Below are 16,999 nucleotides of genomic sequence, written 5' to 3'. Positions count from 1 at the left end.
AAATGGAGTATTTCATTTCCTGTGGAAACAGAGGGATGACTAATTTTATATTTCATTTAGTAATAAAGCAGTGTTTTAATGCAGCTAGCTATTCAAGAGGCAGGTTCAGTCACTAAATGCTGAGATAAAAGATTGCCTATAGACTATGTTCTTCTCATTGTGGTGCTAAGATTTTTTGTTTCCAGGAGGAAAAATGAAAAAAAAAATCCTAAGTCAGTGAAACAACTACTCTATTTGAAAGCATCAGGAATATTACCAAAACAATGAAATTAGCCAATTTTCATCTATATCCGTTTTATTATTAGCTCAATTTTAAAATACTGAAGAAAAATTTCTGAGGTGGGTATTCTCCAATATGCCTGTCATTATCCTTGCTTATTTTAACTCTTGGAAATCTCTTTAGTAGTTTTTATCATCTTATTTAAAATAAAGGGATAATTTGACTTTTCCTATATTATGCGGGGAACATTTCTAAGCTCACACTGAACTCAGAGAAACATAGAAACAATGTATTATAGGGAGATAGCCATATTAATCTGTGGCAGCCAAAAATTAATAGAAGCCATACCATCTTTCCAGGCTACCATTTTTTTTAAAATTTAGAAGGAAATTTTTGACACTTTGTCACAGAGATGAAGAGGCTAAATTAATGCAAGATTTGAGATAAGGCAGGGAGAAAGAGTGGAAAATAAGATGGATATGTAAATGCAAGCTACAAGTGAAATAGGGCCTCAGTGGCTAAGACGTTGAGCTTGTCGATCAGAAATGTTGGCAGTTTGGCGGTTTAAATCCCTAGCGCTGCGTAACGGACTGAGCTCTCGTTACTTGTCCCAGCTTCTGCCAACCTAGCAGTTCGAAAGCAGGTAAAAATGCAATAGAAAAATAGGGACCACTTCGGTGGGAAAGTAACAGCCTTCCATGCGCCTTCGGCATTTAGTCATGCCGGCTACATGACCACAGACGTCTTTGGACAGCGCTGGTTTTTCAGCTTTCAAACAGAGATGAGCACCGCCCCCTAGAATCGGGAACGACTAGCACATATGTGCGAGGGGAACCTTTACCTTTATCTCTTACCTTACCCTCTTAATTATCAGTTGTAATATGTTAAAAACCCATTATGTTGTTGAGTTTTGGAAAATAACCTTTCAATTATATGAGTTCGGTCATATTGGAAAAGTTTCAATATGAGCTCAGTTATATTGGAAAAGTTTCTTTTTTCCAAGGTGATTACTTGATATCAGGAAGTATATGCAGAGAAATGCAAAGATTCAACACTACGGTTGATTAGTTGGTGAAGTTGACAATTTTACTGAAATAGATAAATGTATTTTTTTTATTACAGAAAAGAAATTATCTACTTTTATTACTGACCAGAAGCCTCTTATGAACTTTTTGCATATAAATGAGAAAAATGAACTTCACTTATGATTTTGATGACTAGACAGGATTGATTATAGAAAGAATAGTAATATGATATAACTTTAGAGGGCGAGGTCAAAATGTAATTATAACTGCTGTGAAGAAACCTCTTTGTATTGCTTCTCTCTCTTTTCCATTCTTCTTTCACTTTTTTTACTTTTCTTGGACTTCTTTCTTTTCTTTCTTAATGTCCATCAGTTTGTGTTAGCTTTACCTTCGTATTTGAAAGTTTTAATAAAAATGGAACTTAAAAATAATCTGTAATAAAGTGTCCTTGAAGGTCAAAACGCTCTGATGATGGCAAAATATTAGATTAATCTATTTTAAAGGTTGATTGCAGTTTCAGCATCCTTTTAAGCACTGCTAATTTGAGAATGGGAAAATGACACATTGTGGATTAATCATGCCAATAGAGGGGGATTGTTTGTTTTTATTTTCTAAGATCGTAAATGAAGAGTTGATTTTGTTAAAAAAAATGTTTTCCTTTTGAAGACAACTTCCCTGTTATGTTGCTACAGCTTTCTTAATGTAAATTTACAGAAACCTATACCAATACATACATACATATATACATACACACACAGAGAGAGTATATTTTGGTATGATAGTGAGACTGGAACCTCTGTATTCCAAAGTATTTCTGAAGTTCTATTTAATTGACCCAGGAACGCTATGACATTCCAGGAAGACTTGCTGAAACCTGTTTATATATTACACACACACACACACACACACACACACACACACACACACAGTCTTTCTGCTATCAGGATTATTTTTTGAAAAAAAATGTAAGCCCAATATATTATATAAGACTACTGAGAAAGAGACGCTGAGTTGATACCATAACATTACAATGATAGACAACTTTTGAAGCTACAATAATAGAGAGCCTTTGAAGCAGTGCTGGAGTTTACTGTATCACTAGAATCTAAGGTTTTTATAAACCACCAAAGTTTGTTAAGGAATCCAAACCCTTTTTCTTCTCTTATGTATTTCATAATTAACCTCTTGCTCTGGATGACAGGCTAAGATCAAATTGTACTGAATCTCTCCAAGAGACAGAGCTGCCTCCACTTAGTTTTGATTCAATAGGTTTCTGACAGAGTCCCTTTGAACTTAACAAGGTCTCAGTTTGGAGTGGTAGAGAAAGAGTTAGGTATAGTCACTGGGAGAACAAATCTCTGAGCCAGATACAACAGGCATATCAAACTGATATATAAGTGTAAGACTACTGAATCTTTTTAGGAAGAGGGCTTTTCAATTTGATTTAAAAACTCAGCAGGATGCAGTTTATTCTGAATCCTTCTATTTGACCTATCCCATTTTTGATACACACACACACACACACACACACACACCACACCACACACACACACACACGTTTAGTAGATTTGAAATTCCCAGGGTGCACAATGATAAGAAGAAAGGACAACTTTCACTTCATTTAAAAAGCAGATCTACTGTAACTACAGGAGAAATAAATGGAAGTATTCTCCTAAGTTTCATAACAAAAATGCAATTGGCCCACAGTTCTCCAATACTTATTTAAGAAGTCATACTGTACCCTTCATTCTTTGTTAGGAAAATGGAAAGGCTGAGAATAGCACCTCTGTTCTATGTTGTGGGACATACGGGGATGCATCTCTGAAGGGTTTTGAAAATCAGTCCAGACTTCTTGATAAGCACAGAAACTCTGCCAGTCTTCCCACAGTATTGTCTCACTGAGATCAGCTATGAGAAAAGATGCAGAGTCATCTAAGAGGTTCTATAGGCAGCCTGTGAGCCAGCAATTCTTCTCATTTTTTTAGCCTTACTAGTCACAAGTAGACAAATGCTCTATCCCTCTAAGAGGTGCTGAAGTGGCAACCAGGAGGTGGTTAAGGTATATGCTGTTCCTTTGAATGATTTTTATCACAGTAAAGAAGATTGAATAATCTACCTGGTAAAAGGAAAAGGGCCCTTTCATATGCTGATCAATATTCATCTGGTGGCAGTAGAAGCCATTGCTATCCGGGCTTTTGAATTTACCCCAGAGGCAGAAAAAGAAATTTCAAGGATCGTTGGGATAAAACGTTAGGTGTAAAAGTGTCACAGAGATAATAGTTCCAGATCTTAAGGTTTAATGATTAACTCTGTGCTCACATGTATATGTGTCGACTGAAAAATGCATAGGCATGCAGGATATCTTCTAATCCATGAAAAATGACCCTAGGAAGAGAGCCCTTAAGCCACACTGATGAGTGATTATTGATTACATGCAATTCAGCTTGAGACTTGTGCCAAGGCCACAAAATGAATACCTGAAGCAAAGGTAAACTTGGGAAAGTGAAAAGTTTACATGGAATACATACTAAAATCTTATTCTGCTTATTCTGGTTTTGTTTTGTTTTTTGGCACAAAACATTTCAGGCAAACCAGAAAAGCATTGGATTTTATATTCAACAACCTATTAAGAAATCATAAATAGAGTGTGTGTTTTGTTCTTCAGGCACTTCAGATCTGAAGATGGTGGTCTTTATTAAGAACTAGTCTTTGAAACTTCAGATCGCTTTGAGTCTGTCTTCTCTCTATTAATCAAGAATGTCTCTAAGGTTCTCCTATACAATTTTATTCAATGAATCATAAAATGTGACTTGATATTGGCCTGAAGTGTATCCACTTCATGCCACTATGAAATGAACTAGAATAGCAGACTTCTAGTTCGTTTCATTGGATGCAGTTTTGCATACTTCTCTTTAGGGAATAGTTACAATATTGTTAAGACAGGACAGCATGAGATTGATCAGTATAATTTTGGTTATTATACTTTTCAGTCAGATAAATAAGTAAATTTTATGAACTGCTGTAATCTTAAATCTTAAGATACATTGCAGGGTTAGCTGATGCTCTAGGTAAATTTATTAGCCTGTAGATCAGTTTAATATTGTTTTAATACGTAGATAACTTCTCAAATTGCTGGACATTTTCACCTGAGGGCAAATCAGAACAGTTGTCTTGACAACTAGTATAGGAACACAGCATGCACAAAGGTCTGCCCATGCTCAGGTTACAATCCACCTAGGCCCTTATAAAAAAATCCAACATTTTCAGAGGAAGCTATGAAGCAAATTATTGGTTTCATTAATTAATTTATGGAGGTCAGCTGTATCAGAAGAGTGTAAACTTGGGTTAAGTGGTTAAATGTGGCTATTCTTCCATGCTAAGTGTTTCTAGGTTCTTTTCCTTTAGCCATTTCCTCAGTCTTCATTTCTGGCCTTCCAGAAAATGAAGACTTTTCATTTCTGCAAACATCTGCAAACTTATCAATTTAATGCTTATTTGTGTGTGTGTGTGTGTGTGAGAGAGAGAGAGAGAGAGAGAGAGAGAGACAGAGAGAGAGACAGAGACAGAGACAGAGAGAGAGTATGTGCTTTTGCTATTAATAAGTTTACAGCAAAAACGATGAATATTTTAGTATTATTTTGGTTAAATTAGCTACCTTGATTATCAATCAGTGATCGTATATTATTAATCAATTCTTCTGCCCAGTTCGTAAGTTTTCAAAAGTGATAGCCTAACCTGTTGAGAATTCTGGATTTTACAGTCCTCACTCATCTTGGGACCAATTTGCAGTAGCAGGTATACACAAAATCATTGATTAATTAATTATTCCCAATACTATGATGGCTGAAATTTCCATCATTTCTGTTGGTTTGCTTTTGCCCTTATTTCACTCCTGAGATAACGGGGCAAATAAAGGATAAACCAGGAAGCTCTTAATATTTTACTTTGTTTTTCTTTAACCACTCCCACTATCATGAAGTCAAGAAGGAAAGTAAACCGTTTTTCTTGTCTTAATTTCCTCTCTGCAGTACAAAAGATTCTGTTTTGTTTTAGCTACTTGGGCCAAATATCTACTGAAGAACATCAGACTTGTCATTCTACTTCTGTTTAGTCTCTTCATTAGTGCTTCACTAAGAGAGATGTCTATGAGGATTCAAATGCCTCCTTGTATTTCCATGTGGTATATGTCAGGGAGTTGTTTGAAGACAAACTTCTTCACAGACCTGCTTTCCAACCACTTTGTTCCTTGCCTTGCAGTTGTAGCAGTCACCATTTTGTCTGAAGATAATTACTACTTCAATATTTTATTTGTATATTATGATTCTGAGGCCACTCAGCTCCTCAGGAACTCTAGGCAGTTAAAAATAATGATACAAAATATCAAATGGAACACTCACTGCATTTATTTAAAAGAAGAGTATGAATACTTAGTATCTAGAAAAAACATCTAGTCAAATTGAGTGGCAAAATTGCATTTACTTTATGATTTGGCTGCTTATATAACACACAGGAAATCTGAATAAAGTTTCGAATGCTAAATAGAGTACAGCGACATCAGTGGTAAAACTATTTTTCACCAGTGATTAAATTGTTACAAACTGCTCAGTTTTTAATCTCTACAGTAATTGCAAGCAAGACAAATAGTAGCAAGAGAGTTGCTATGCAGTAGTTGTAATCTAATAGTTGGTAATCAGAAGTTTATTGATAAATAATAATACCCAAACAAGCAGAAATGTTCTAATTCAAAATCTCAAATGCAACTGTGACTGCAACATTTTGGTTTAGAACATAATATACGCTGTTGAGGGAGTTAGAGAAATAAAGTAAGATAGCAAATGAAATCTAATTGTTATGGTTAACTTTCGATTCTCTTTGAGTAGACATATTCTTCTTATAGCTCACAGTAGACTCTCGAAGGGTTAATTAAGGCCTGTATTTGTACTTCTTTTTCCTTTCACTTGGCTAGTTATTTTAAGACATTCTGGCTAGCCAAACCACAGAAAATAGAGCATCATTTTTTAAAATCTTTTCCTGTTTACCAAAGAATAAAACTGAAATGCAACATTAATCTGCGGGACACTAAGCTTTAGTTTTCATTTCTAATTTTCTCCAGCTCTCTTCTGTCAGATAGATGAATCAAAGAATTTGGCCTGAAAGAAATATTCTGTTAAGTGATTTTGCTGAAGTAAGAATTAGAAGCAAGGGAGTATAGAACTGTGTACCAAGTCAACATATTTTTATATAATTGTTAATTCAAACTGTATAAAAAAGAAAGAAAGAAAGAAAGAAGAAAGAAAGAAAGAAAGAAAGAAAGAAAGAAAGAAAGAAAGAAAGAAAGAAAAAAGGAAGAAAAAGAAATCAAAGAGAAAGCTAAAAGTGCAGGGAGTGGGGAAAAGAAAAATGTTACACACGGGTAGTTTCTAATCTTCTTGACATAAGTTATAAGTACAGTTATAAATTTGCCTCTTACTCTATGGTTACAACATAAGTGCCTTCCTTCTTTAATCTATCCTGTTTAATCGTCTAAACTATAAATCACAAGTTTATATTTTCCTTTTTTACATAAAAAGTCTACAACAAGTTTCCAGTCAGCAATAAATGTAATTATTTGTCTTTTCCTTGATCAAATATGTCAATTTAGCCATGTCAGCAAGTTCCATCATCATTCCAACTGTTTAATCATCAATCTCAAAAGAAAAATGTCTGGCTTCAATTGGATATTAATCTTTAAAATCCTCTGAATTAGGTTATGCATATATTTAAATCCAGAATTTTCTAGCTTTTTTACAGTTCCATCAAACATGTGGAGTTGAAGATAAAATGTCCTTTCCTATTCTTCACATTTGCTACATAAATTTAAAGTGACCTTACACATTCTAGACAATTTCTCTGGTAACATATACAGTTTCAGTAGTACATCATTTTAAAAATTCTCTTTAAGATTATAACAATATAATTTCATTTCTTTCTTTCTTTCTTTCTTTCTTTCTTTCTTTCTTTCTTTCTTTCTTTCTTTCTTTCTTTCTTTCTTCATTTATTTATTTATTTATTGAATTTATTTATTTGCCACCCATCTCATATCCAATGACTCTGAGTGGCTTACAACATAAAAACAATGAAAAATATTAAAATCATACATTGTAAAAAAACAACACAGCAGATAAAAAACATTAACAGATGAAATCATAGATACAAGATGGCAAAGAGGGGAGCCGGACACATGGAGGGGAGGAGAATGGGGTGGAATTTAATTAGTCAACCACCTTCAGTATGAAGTTCCCCCATTGGGTCCCCAAGCCATGAGTTAGAGCCAGGTCCTATAAATAAAAGAACATTAACAACTACATCCCTCTGCAATCAGTTCTTTCTTGATTTCCTTTTATATTCCCCTTGATTGAATTCTAGTGTTTCATGATAAGTTGGCCATTTGTGTTTGCCTATTATTTTTCACCTATAAAATGCTTTTTGTGCTGAGATCCACAAAGGTGTTTTCAGGTACAACTTGGATTTTTACCTATTCCATATTCTCAATATGGCCTGTTTAACATAACGAATCTACACGAAACTTGTCTTTATTGTAGCACAAACACCCATGCCATCCAAATCTCAAGTTATGTCCTTCTAACTCCAAAACTCCTCTAGATTCATCCAAATTAAACACCAAGTTGCAAAATACAATATCAAATCAGATAAATCAATCATCTTTCCTTTGCATCTTGTAACACCTTTTATTTAACTCGTGTTTTTTTTCCTCCTAACACAAATTTCAATATATCTAATTATATTGGCCAGTGTTTCAATGGTACATCAATTGTCTGAAACAAAAACGTAATTCTAGGCAAGACAATCATTTTTATAACAGAAATTATCTCCAGCGATGATGGTTGTAATTTATCCCATTTTAACATAACTTTTTAGACTTTATTACCTATCTTAACATAACTATTTTGAAATAATATACAATTCATAATTATCAGAGTGATACACACATGCTTATTTTCTTCTCAAATCATAAACCTCTTCTATTCATCAATTCTGTTTAATCCATTTTCACATTTTTGTTAAGATATTTGTCTTCTGTTTATTAGTCTTGAAACCTGCTAATGCACCATAGTCTTCTAATCTGCCCATTCATATTTCATATCCATTCAAGGTGTCTTGTAGACCCAACCCCAAGCCACCTGCAAAAAACCTTACTTCTAGCCTCCTTTTAAAATCTTTAATCCCACAATCCTGACTTGTTCCTTATTTGTATATCACAGGGTTTGTTTGATCTGAATTGACAATTATTTCTGCTTTCTAAGAAGCATAAAGCCATTTCACAAAAACCTCATTCATTTCAATTTCATTCCAAAAGTCATATTTTCCAAAGCCTTGAACAAGAAAGCCCAGCTCAAATTATCAAAGGCTTTCTCTGCATCTAAGAAAAATCAATGTGGCTTGTTTTTCATTATGTTACTCCAGATATTCCAAAATGCCCAAGACACTTCTAACATAGTTCTTTAACTGACTTTTAAAAAATCCAAGTTGATCATCATGCATAAATCTTGCAAAATTATTTTCAGTCTATCAATTAGATTTTTTGTGAAGAACTTATAGTTATTATTAAATAATGATATCAGCCAATGGATTCTTGTTAAAATCAAATATTGTCTTTCTTTAGATATTAATGCAATATTGGCATCTTTGCACTCTGGCAATTTCCCTCCCTGTGGGATAGAATTCATCGTGTTTTTTAAGGGTTGTAAAAGTTTATCCTCAAAATATTTATAAAAAGAATCTGATAATCCATCTGGTCCAGGCACCATTCCTAGTTTTTATATGTATTTTCCTTATTGTTATACATCTGTTCGTAATCAATCTCTGTTCCTAATTGTGGGATCAGTGCAACAGGCTTCTTAATGGTCGACCAAAAATAGTGGGAGTTTTCATAAAAAAATAGATTCTGAATATTTGTAGCCTATTTGGACGAAGGGAAAATCCTAGTGTATTTTGTAGGCATGCAGTAACAAATTATCTTCGTTATCAGGTAGATTTTCCAGTTTAGGAACAAAATATATGTAACTGTTGTCTTGTTGCATTGGCTTTGGCATGGAAACTATGGAAGCTCTTGTCTCCTCAATGTTTTGTTTGTGCTTCTGCTTACCTTTCAATGTTGGTTTTACAAGTCAACAAAATGATGCTCAACTTATCAGTGAAAACCATCAAGCTCAGAGAGCAACAAGGACCCCACAGTTCAAGTCTCAGCTACAAATATTCTCTTCTACCATTCATTAGCAGTGATAATTAGCTTCGTAAAATTAATTTACTTCAACAAGCAAATTTATAGCAGAGCAACAGTAATATGTCTACTAATTGAAAAAGTTTGGACGTAGAAACAGTTTTCAAAATTCCACAAAGCTTCATCTATTGAAATGATACATTTTCTACACATTCTCATGTGAACCAAACAGTAAAAAAGTAGTTTTAGCAAGTTTATAGTTTAAACAACAACAATATCCCTGCATCTCCATTATATGCTAAATCAGCATGTCCTTGTCATTCCAAGTTTGAAAAAAAGGCTAAATCCTTCTATTTCATTCCATGGCTTGTTCAGATCTGAAAAAGTTGACTCTGTGGAATCCCTGGTGCTCTCTGAGCTTTATTGCTTGCTTGCAAAGATTTCAGTCCTGACTGGGTAACATTATTAGTGCTAGTGAGTGTGAGGTTTTCTCCCTGTTTATGTACTGCTTGTATTGATGGGGTTGTAGGTTTCTCGTGTTTTTTGATTTGGACTTTCAATTTTTAAAAATTATTTCTCCAAGACTTAGATAATCTACCAGCATGCTGGTACTTATTGTTTCTTAATGGTCTCAGTGAGTTTTATTTACTCCAAGGAAAAGTGAAAAATAAATAGGTGAAGAAATACTTTAGAAAGTAAAGTTGGCATTTTCTCCCTGGATTGCTAATAACTATTTACATAATATATCCCAGTTTACAACATGTGATAAGCTATATTTCAAATGTTTCATATAGAGTTGCCTAAAGTAACAGATCCTTTATTTATAGCCCAGTTGAACTTGGTAGCAGCCCACAGATCAACAGCTGTAGTTTTCAATGGGTAACAAAATAAAAAAAGATCATTTTTGGCAGAAAATCATAATGCAGCCAAATTTTTTTTAAAGATGCACTTTGTGTATATATCAACTTATTTTTGTGACGTTACTAACTTTCTCCTCTGTCCATTGCAATTCAGTGTTTTGCATTGAATTTAATTGTGTTTTGCTTTATCTTCGATTGTAATATAAATTGCTGTTAAGCCAATGTAACTTTGAGACATCAAAAATACAAAAAATATTAGTCCAAGATGCCTGGTCTTGTTCTATATGAACAAGAGTTCTCACAGATATGGAGAACTAACTGAGAACTTGTGCATACTTATGTTCTTATACATGCTTTAGTATACAGCTTCATTGATCCCTGAAAATATAAATGCATAGATAGACTCATTCCCCTTCTCCATATAATATATTTAGCGATTACTGCATAACAATATCTTGTTCAAAGAATGGCATAATGAATGAATGACATAAAAAAAGCGGTGAACTGCATTTTCAGTGCATTTCCCTCTTGAAATAGATGTGTATCATCTTAACTAGTTTTCCCCCTTTTTTCATCATAGCTTTTTAATTTGCAAGTGTGTAAATAGCAGCAAACAAATTTGCAGTTTGTATTTTTGGCTGACTATGAGTCTCTTGTATTTCTGAAATGCTACATTTCTTCATATTTCTATTAAGGAAAAAGCAAAATTGGGAGCCTTTGTCTATGACACTGAAAACAATACTGTAGCCTCTTATTAGCCTTTACTCTCTTGATCACATCTAATAAAACATTGTAGAATATTGAACCATTGATTAAGTTTCTCCTCACATTTTTTTATACTGAATTCTGTTTGTAGAGTAAGACCAGGCAAATGCTGGTCTTCTTTTTGAAGTAGTCTAGAAATGTGTTTTGATAGAAATTAAATATTTAATGTCATCTGAAGCTAGAACTAGATAGTAGGTGGGAACTTACAGTTTGATAGTGAACTTTTAAGAAAAATAGTCTACACCTTCTCATTTTGGTTCCATATTTTTCATCTAAATTTCAACAGGATTATTCTATTATATTTCTTATGCAGGGGAACCTGATTTATAAATTGGTATATTTGAAGCAGTCCTCATAATCAAGGAAATGTGTCTACCCTAAACTTCTTTCTGTTTGCTTTGTCAGACAGGCTAGTAGTACAATTGGATCAAATTTCTGCATTAGCAGTAGATTTTCTCTAAAGGTTCAGAGGAAAAAAAGAAAAACCAGAAGCCTTAAATCATAAAGACATCCTGTCTCATTCTGAAAGGAGATCCCTCTGCTGAATTAAGTTCATAAATTAGCAGTAGCTATAGCAGCCCTACTTTGCCACCAAACGGAGGTAATGCAATCTCACCAATCTTTTCTGCTGTTGTAATGGATCCCAACTATCAATTAATGTGCCCTTGAGCCTTTCCATTTGGTAGCATTATGATCGTGAAGAAGCTGATGTGCAGACAAAATTGACATAAGAGTGCTAAGCTGTGAAATTATTAATAGCCTAAGAATTATAGCAGGTTATTTCATTTTTTTTCTGGTTATGCTCCATTTTTGTTTCATCCATGTTCTCATATTTAGAATCCCCCCTGCTCCAACAGAGGCCTCTGGAGATACACCTACTTCACATCAAACATCTGGGGAAATGGCAGCGTTGACAAGTGATGCTGAGCTCAACAACCCTTGAAGTGGAGTGCCTAGAAATTGTACTGTGTCCATAAATGTTGAGTGCATTACATTCAGAGGAACAGTAAAAATGTGCAAAACAGTACACTTTCCCATTTACATGTTCAAGAAATAACAGAGTTGGAAGGGACCTTGAAGGTCTTCTAGTCAACCCCCTGCCTAGGCAGGAAACCCTACACCACTTCAGACAAATGGTTATCCAATATCTTCTTTAAAATGTCCAGTGTTGGAGCATTTACAACTTCTGGAGACAAGTTGTTCCACTGATTAATTTTTCTAACTGTCAGGAAATTTTTTCTTAGTTCTAGGTAGCTTCTCTCCTTGATTGATTTCCATCCATCGCTTCTTGTCCTGCTCTCAGGTGCTTTGGAGAGTAGCTTGACTCCCTGTTCTTTGTGGTAGCCCCTGAGAAATTGGAAGAGAACTCTAAATTTTTACTAGCCCATCCACCAAAAATGGCACTACGCCAATGAAGATATATTCTAGCTACCATCACCTGAAAAATAAATGAAGGAACAGTTAAAAACTGATTTTGCATCAAATTAGTTGAGCCTATATATTCTTACTGAAAGATGAGAATGAAAGGCAAAAAGTTGAATAGATCACCATGCCAGCTTAGTTTGCTTCCCACATCCCTTCATCTTTTCTTTAAATCCTGATAGGCTTTGTGACTAAGCTCTTAATACAGAAACCTGTTATACCTTTTAAGGATTTAATTACCAGCTTTGCTTATTTATATGCTTTTACTGGGATTTTTGTGTGAGTGTGCTCCCAAGCTTTTTGATTCATCACTGGAAGTTTTTAAGAAGAGATTGAACAGCCATTTGTCCGGAATGGTGTAGGGGTCAGCTTGCCTAAGCAGGAGGTTAGACAAGAAGACCTCCAAGGTCTCTTCCAACATGTGTTCTTGGTAAAAATAACAGACAACAATTGTAATTGGGAGTGATGCACTGAATGTCACCAAAGCTAAAAACTAAACCAAACAAATGGAGGCGGGTTGGAATAATATAATAACCACCACCTGCAATACATAGCTCTGGGGTAGGTTTGTTTTATTCTCCCTTCTAAACATGATTTCATTTATAAATATATAACTACTGGTATTGTTAAAATGGTGGAACACTTAGTGTTCAGGGAGCAATCCTCAACGATATAGATTGCACTAAATCTTGTTCAGCTCCTGTCTATGAATCTTAGGTGAAAAGCTGCCAAGGTTGAATTCTACCCAGGATGCCAAAATGGCTATATTGACAACTTGATTAGGGATTATTGGTTGAAGATACATCTGAAAACGCTTGAAAAACAGGCATTTCTAGAATACCAACCATAACCATGAAAAATAGGTTATCATGATTCTTGTCCATTTCAGACTAGATAGACTGCATTTGGAGTATTGCATCCAGCTTCTTTCTAGAAGGACAATGACAAACTAGGAGAGCAGCCAAGATTATGAGGGATCAGGAAGGAAAAAGTATAACAAATGGTCGGCAGTAGAGGTGGTATTCAGCAGAGCAGGTTCTGACTAGTTCTGGAGAACCGGTAGTAGAAATTTTGAGTAGTTCAGAAAACCGGTAAATACCATCTCTTACTCTCCCTGCCCCTATCTATTTTCTACCTCCCGAGTCCCAGCTGATTGGGTGGAAAGGGGGGATTTTGCAGTAACCTTCCTCTGGAGTGGGGAGGGAATGGAGAGTTTCCAGTATCCTTCCCATGCCACGCCCACCAAGCTATGCCCACCAAGCCATGCCCTCAGAACCGGTAGTAAAACATTTTGAATTCCACCACTGGTTGGCAGGATTGAGTATATTTAGTCTGAAGATGAGAAAATAGCTGCCTTCAGTTATCTGAAGGACTGTCATAGGCATAATTGTTTAGAGATGTTCCAGAAGATAAGAGAAGAAACACACAATTAAATTATAAGAAAGTAGATTTGTGCCAAATAACCAGAAAAAAATCTCCATGGAGATCTCAGTCATCCAGGTCATGGTTATCCCAAAGGTGCTTTTTTTTAAAAAAAAAAAATCACTTCTCATCCAAGAAACTTCTTCAGAACTTGGATGAGAAGTGAAATGTCTTCAAGGGAAAAGCAAAGTCCAGTTGCTTTTTGAAAAAAAAAATCACCTTTGAGAGATGAAGAAAAAATCTTAATAAGATCTATTTGACAACAGGCTACCTTGGGAGTATTGGACTCTTTCAGTGATATTCAGAACCTTAAAAAGAGACACAATTGCATTCTGGCAAAGATGCTGAAGGAGTTGATTCTGGATTGGACGGTTTTCAAAATCCTTTCCAATTCTTATATTCTATGATTCTTTGATGCAGTATTAATAACACAATTGTAAAGTGTTGTAGTTTTATTGCTATTTAGATTTTAATGAATCAGGCAGAAGGTAGTTGCTTTTAGTGTTTGATTATAATAAAAATGAAAAATACATATCCTTAAGAAATGATATCTCAGATTCTCAAATTAAATTGCGTTTTAAGTTCTTTTCTTCATTATGATGATATATATCCAAGCATTTGTCTGTGAATTTATTCAGAAGGGTGCCTAATATGGACCTAGTGTATAAGAAAGGGAAGAATTAAAATAATACTGGAAAATCTGTTGGAATTCATGTTTAGTTTTTAGAGTTGAATCAATACAATTTAAATCAGTCATAATATTAATATTAGTCCTAACATTAACTTAAATCTCATCTGTTTCATTGAGGAAACCCTAACCCTTCTCTGGTTGTGAGAATGCCTAGTGTGACTGCAAAAGATCCAGATTGTAAAAATCCAAATGTCCACCAGATAACAGAGTAAGAATAATTCTACCAGATTGCGGACATCTAGTGGTCAATCGGTATTTTTGCAGCCTGGATCTGATAACTTGAAAGCTAACCTCTGGATTTAGGAAAAAAAAAAATCATTACTGTGAAATGCACAGCATGCTTTACAAATGATATTTAGGACTGTGAAAACATATATGTATATGTTGCATAGATGAATAAATAAATGTGGTTACAGTATTGCTATTTATAATATATACTCTTAATGAAACAAATCTCAGGTTGATATAATACAGTCATCGTCCATCTTCTTGAATCAATATGTGTTAATTGTAGAGCTCAATGTTTCTGAATTTCTCATTTAAATATATAGTAGATTCCTTTATATGCTTAAAGTGCTAAAGTAACATTTAATTGTAACGAAAATAAAACCTGCTAAGTTCTTTCACTGTATAAAAGAAAGGAATGAAAAGCAAACTATTTTTTTTTATTCAAGGTTATAAAATATTTTGGAATGCATGTAAACAACAAACTGGTAAAATAAAGTATCTAATTTTATAAAGTGTGCAGTTTTCTTGATAAATCAACCGCTTTCAGAAGTAACTATGTTCTGAAGCTACTCCCACAGATATATACTGATTTTATTCAAAAGTCAAAGCTTTATCAGACTAAAAGACAAGTGGAAGAATCTCTATCAGAATAACCTTTCAAGATTAATCTGCAGATTAAAAAGCTTTCATAGCAATAGCACTTAGACTTACAGTATATACAGTCTCAAAGTGCTTTACAGCCCTCTCTAAGCAGTTTACAGAGTCAGCATATTGCCTCATCAATCTGGGTCCTCATTTTACTGACCTCAAAACAATGGAAGGCTGAGTCAATCTTGAGCTGGTAAGGGTCGAACTCCAGACAATGGGCAATGAGTTAGCCTGCAATATTGTGTTCTGACAACATTTTAACTCAAGCCTAACAGAAGATAATTATGAAACTTTTATGATTGAAAATGGATGATTCTTATATCTGCTCTTATCAAAACTGTGTAGCCAGTCTATATTAGCATTTGTGCTGATTTGTGATCAGGATCCTTACTCAAGGTTGTCCCACATGTTCCTTTTGCCCATCTGTTACTCTGCTTTTACATCTCATTGAGGCACTATTGTTGTTACCGTTGGTTGCACAGTTGGCCAGACATTTAGACTGGATTTGGCATTTTTGTCAAATCCAGTCTAAATGTCTATTGAGTCCTCTCCAAGGACCTGGGATAGCCAGATGTAGCATTATTATTATTAATTATGTGTGGGTAATCTACTGTACAGTTAGATTCACAGTCTGTGACTGGTGGAAACTTAATAATTCAAGTCCTAATCAAGGACTTAAGAATTATTGAGGTACAGCCTAAGCATATAGGCAATTGCAAGCAGGGTGGTTTCTTGTATTATTATTACAAGATTGTTCCACTGAATTTTTAGAACTTGAATTGTTTTACCTGTGTATAATTTGTAGCCAATTCATATAAGTTCTGTAATGTATTACATAGTACTTGGTTCTATAAATATCAAGAAAGCTGTTAATGTGGGATTAAAAACAATTCATGGGATATAATACATATACAGAATATATAAATAGATCAAGTCACGATGTTCAGCACTGTAATATTTTATTTGCAATGCCTATCTCCCACAAGAAAATGGCCAGATGGAAAATGATCTATAAAGTTTTATTTTTCAGTGACCTTGTTCTGTGTCATAGATGTGAATGAGAAGAAAGAGAGGAAAAGGGCAGTCAGGTTGGCTAGGATTGAAAGCACATAAATCAGTTGCATAAAAACACGATCAGGCAGAAAAATATTAGTGAAGTATAGTTAGGAAAGTTCCTTATCAAAAGCCAAAATGCATGGTCCTTGTTGAGAATCACCTTGTCAAGAGGTATCTGAATCTAGTGATCTGTTTTTATTTTTGAAAAGAAAAAAAAAGAAATCTCATAGCTACATTGCCGCTCTGCTAATTACTCTTGGTTAATTTTGCTTCATATTCTAACAAGATCAATATCCTCGTCATGAAAAAAATACTTCTATTGATAAAGGACAGAACTGCAGTAACCTTTTTGATGATGCATCATGACTTTTGCATCCTGATTTAGGACAATTCTACTCAAGCTATGGAGACAATGTCATTTATACAGAGCAAGAGGTTTTT

General features: G+C 34.4%; 1 protein-coding gene across 3 annotated transcripts in view; it reads left to right on the top strand.

The window, feature by feature from the left end:
* The window catches only part of ARHGAP26 (Rho GTPase activating protein 26), a 257,550-nt gene that overhangs the window by 197,793 nt on the left and 42,758 nt on the right, over window positions 1-16,999 (top strand). The window contains exon 21 of one of the 3 annotated variants that reach the window (XM_081936143.1): window positions 11,929-15,355. The exons of the other annotated variants lie outside the window; for them this stretch is intronic. Within the exon in view, the coding sequence (XP_081792269.1) occupies window positions 11,929-12,034 (106 nt within the window). The 3' untranslated portion in view covers window positions 12,035-15,355. Of the gene's footprint in view, window positions 1-11,928; window positions 15,356-16,999 lie in introns of those variants that run through there. 3 annotated transcript variants of the gene reach the window in all.

This window comes from Natrix helvetica (genome assembly GCF_964273705.1).
Source record: "Natrix helvetica genome assembly, chromosome: 1".
In the NCBI taxonomy this organism is placed as follows: domain Eukaryota; kingdom Metazoa; phylum Chordata; class Lepidosauria; order Squamata; family Natricidae; genus Natrix; species Natrix helvetica.
This window is presented reverse-complemented; position numbering and strand designations above follow the sequence as displayed.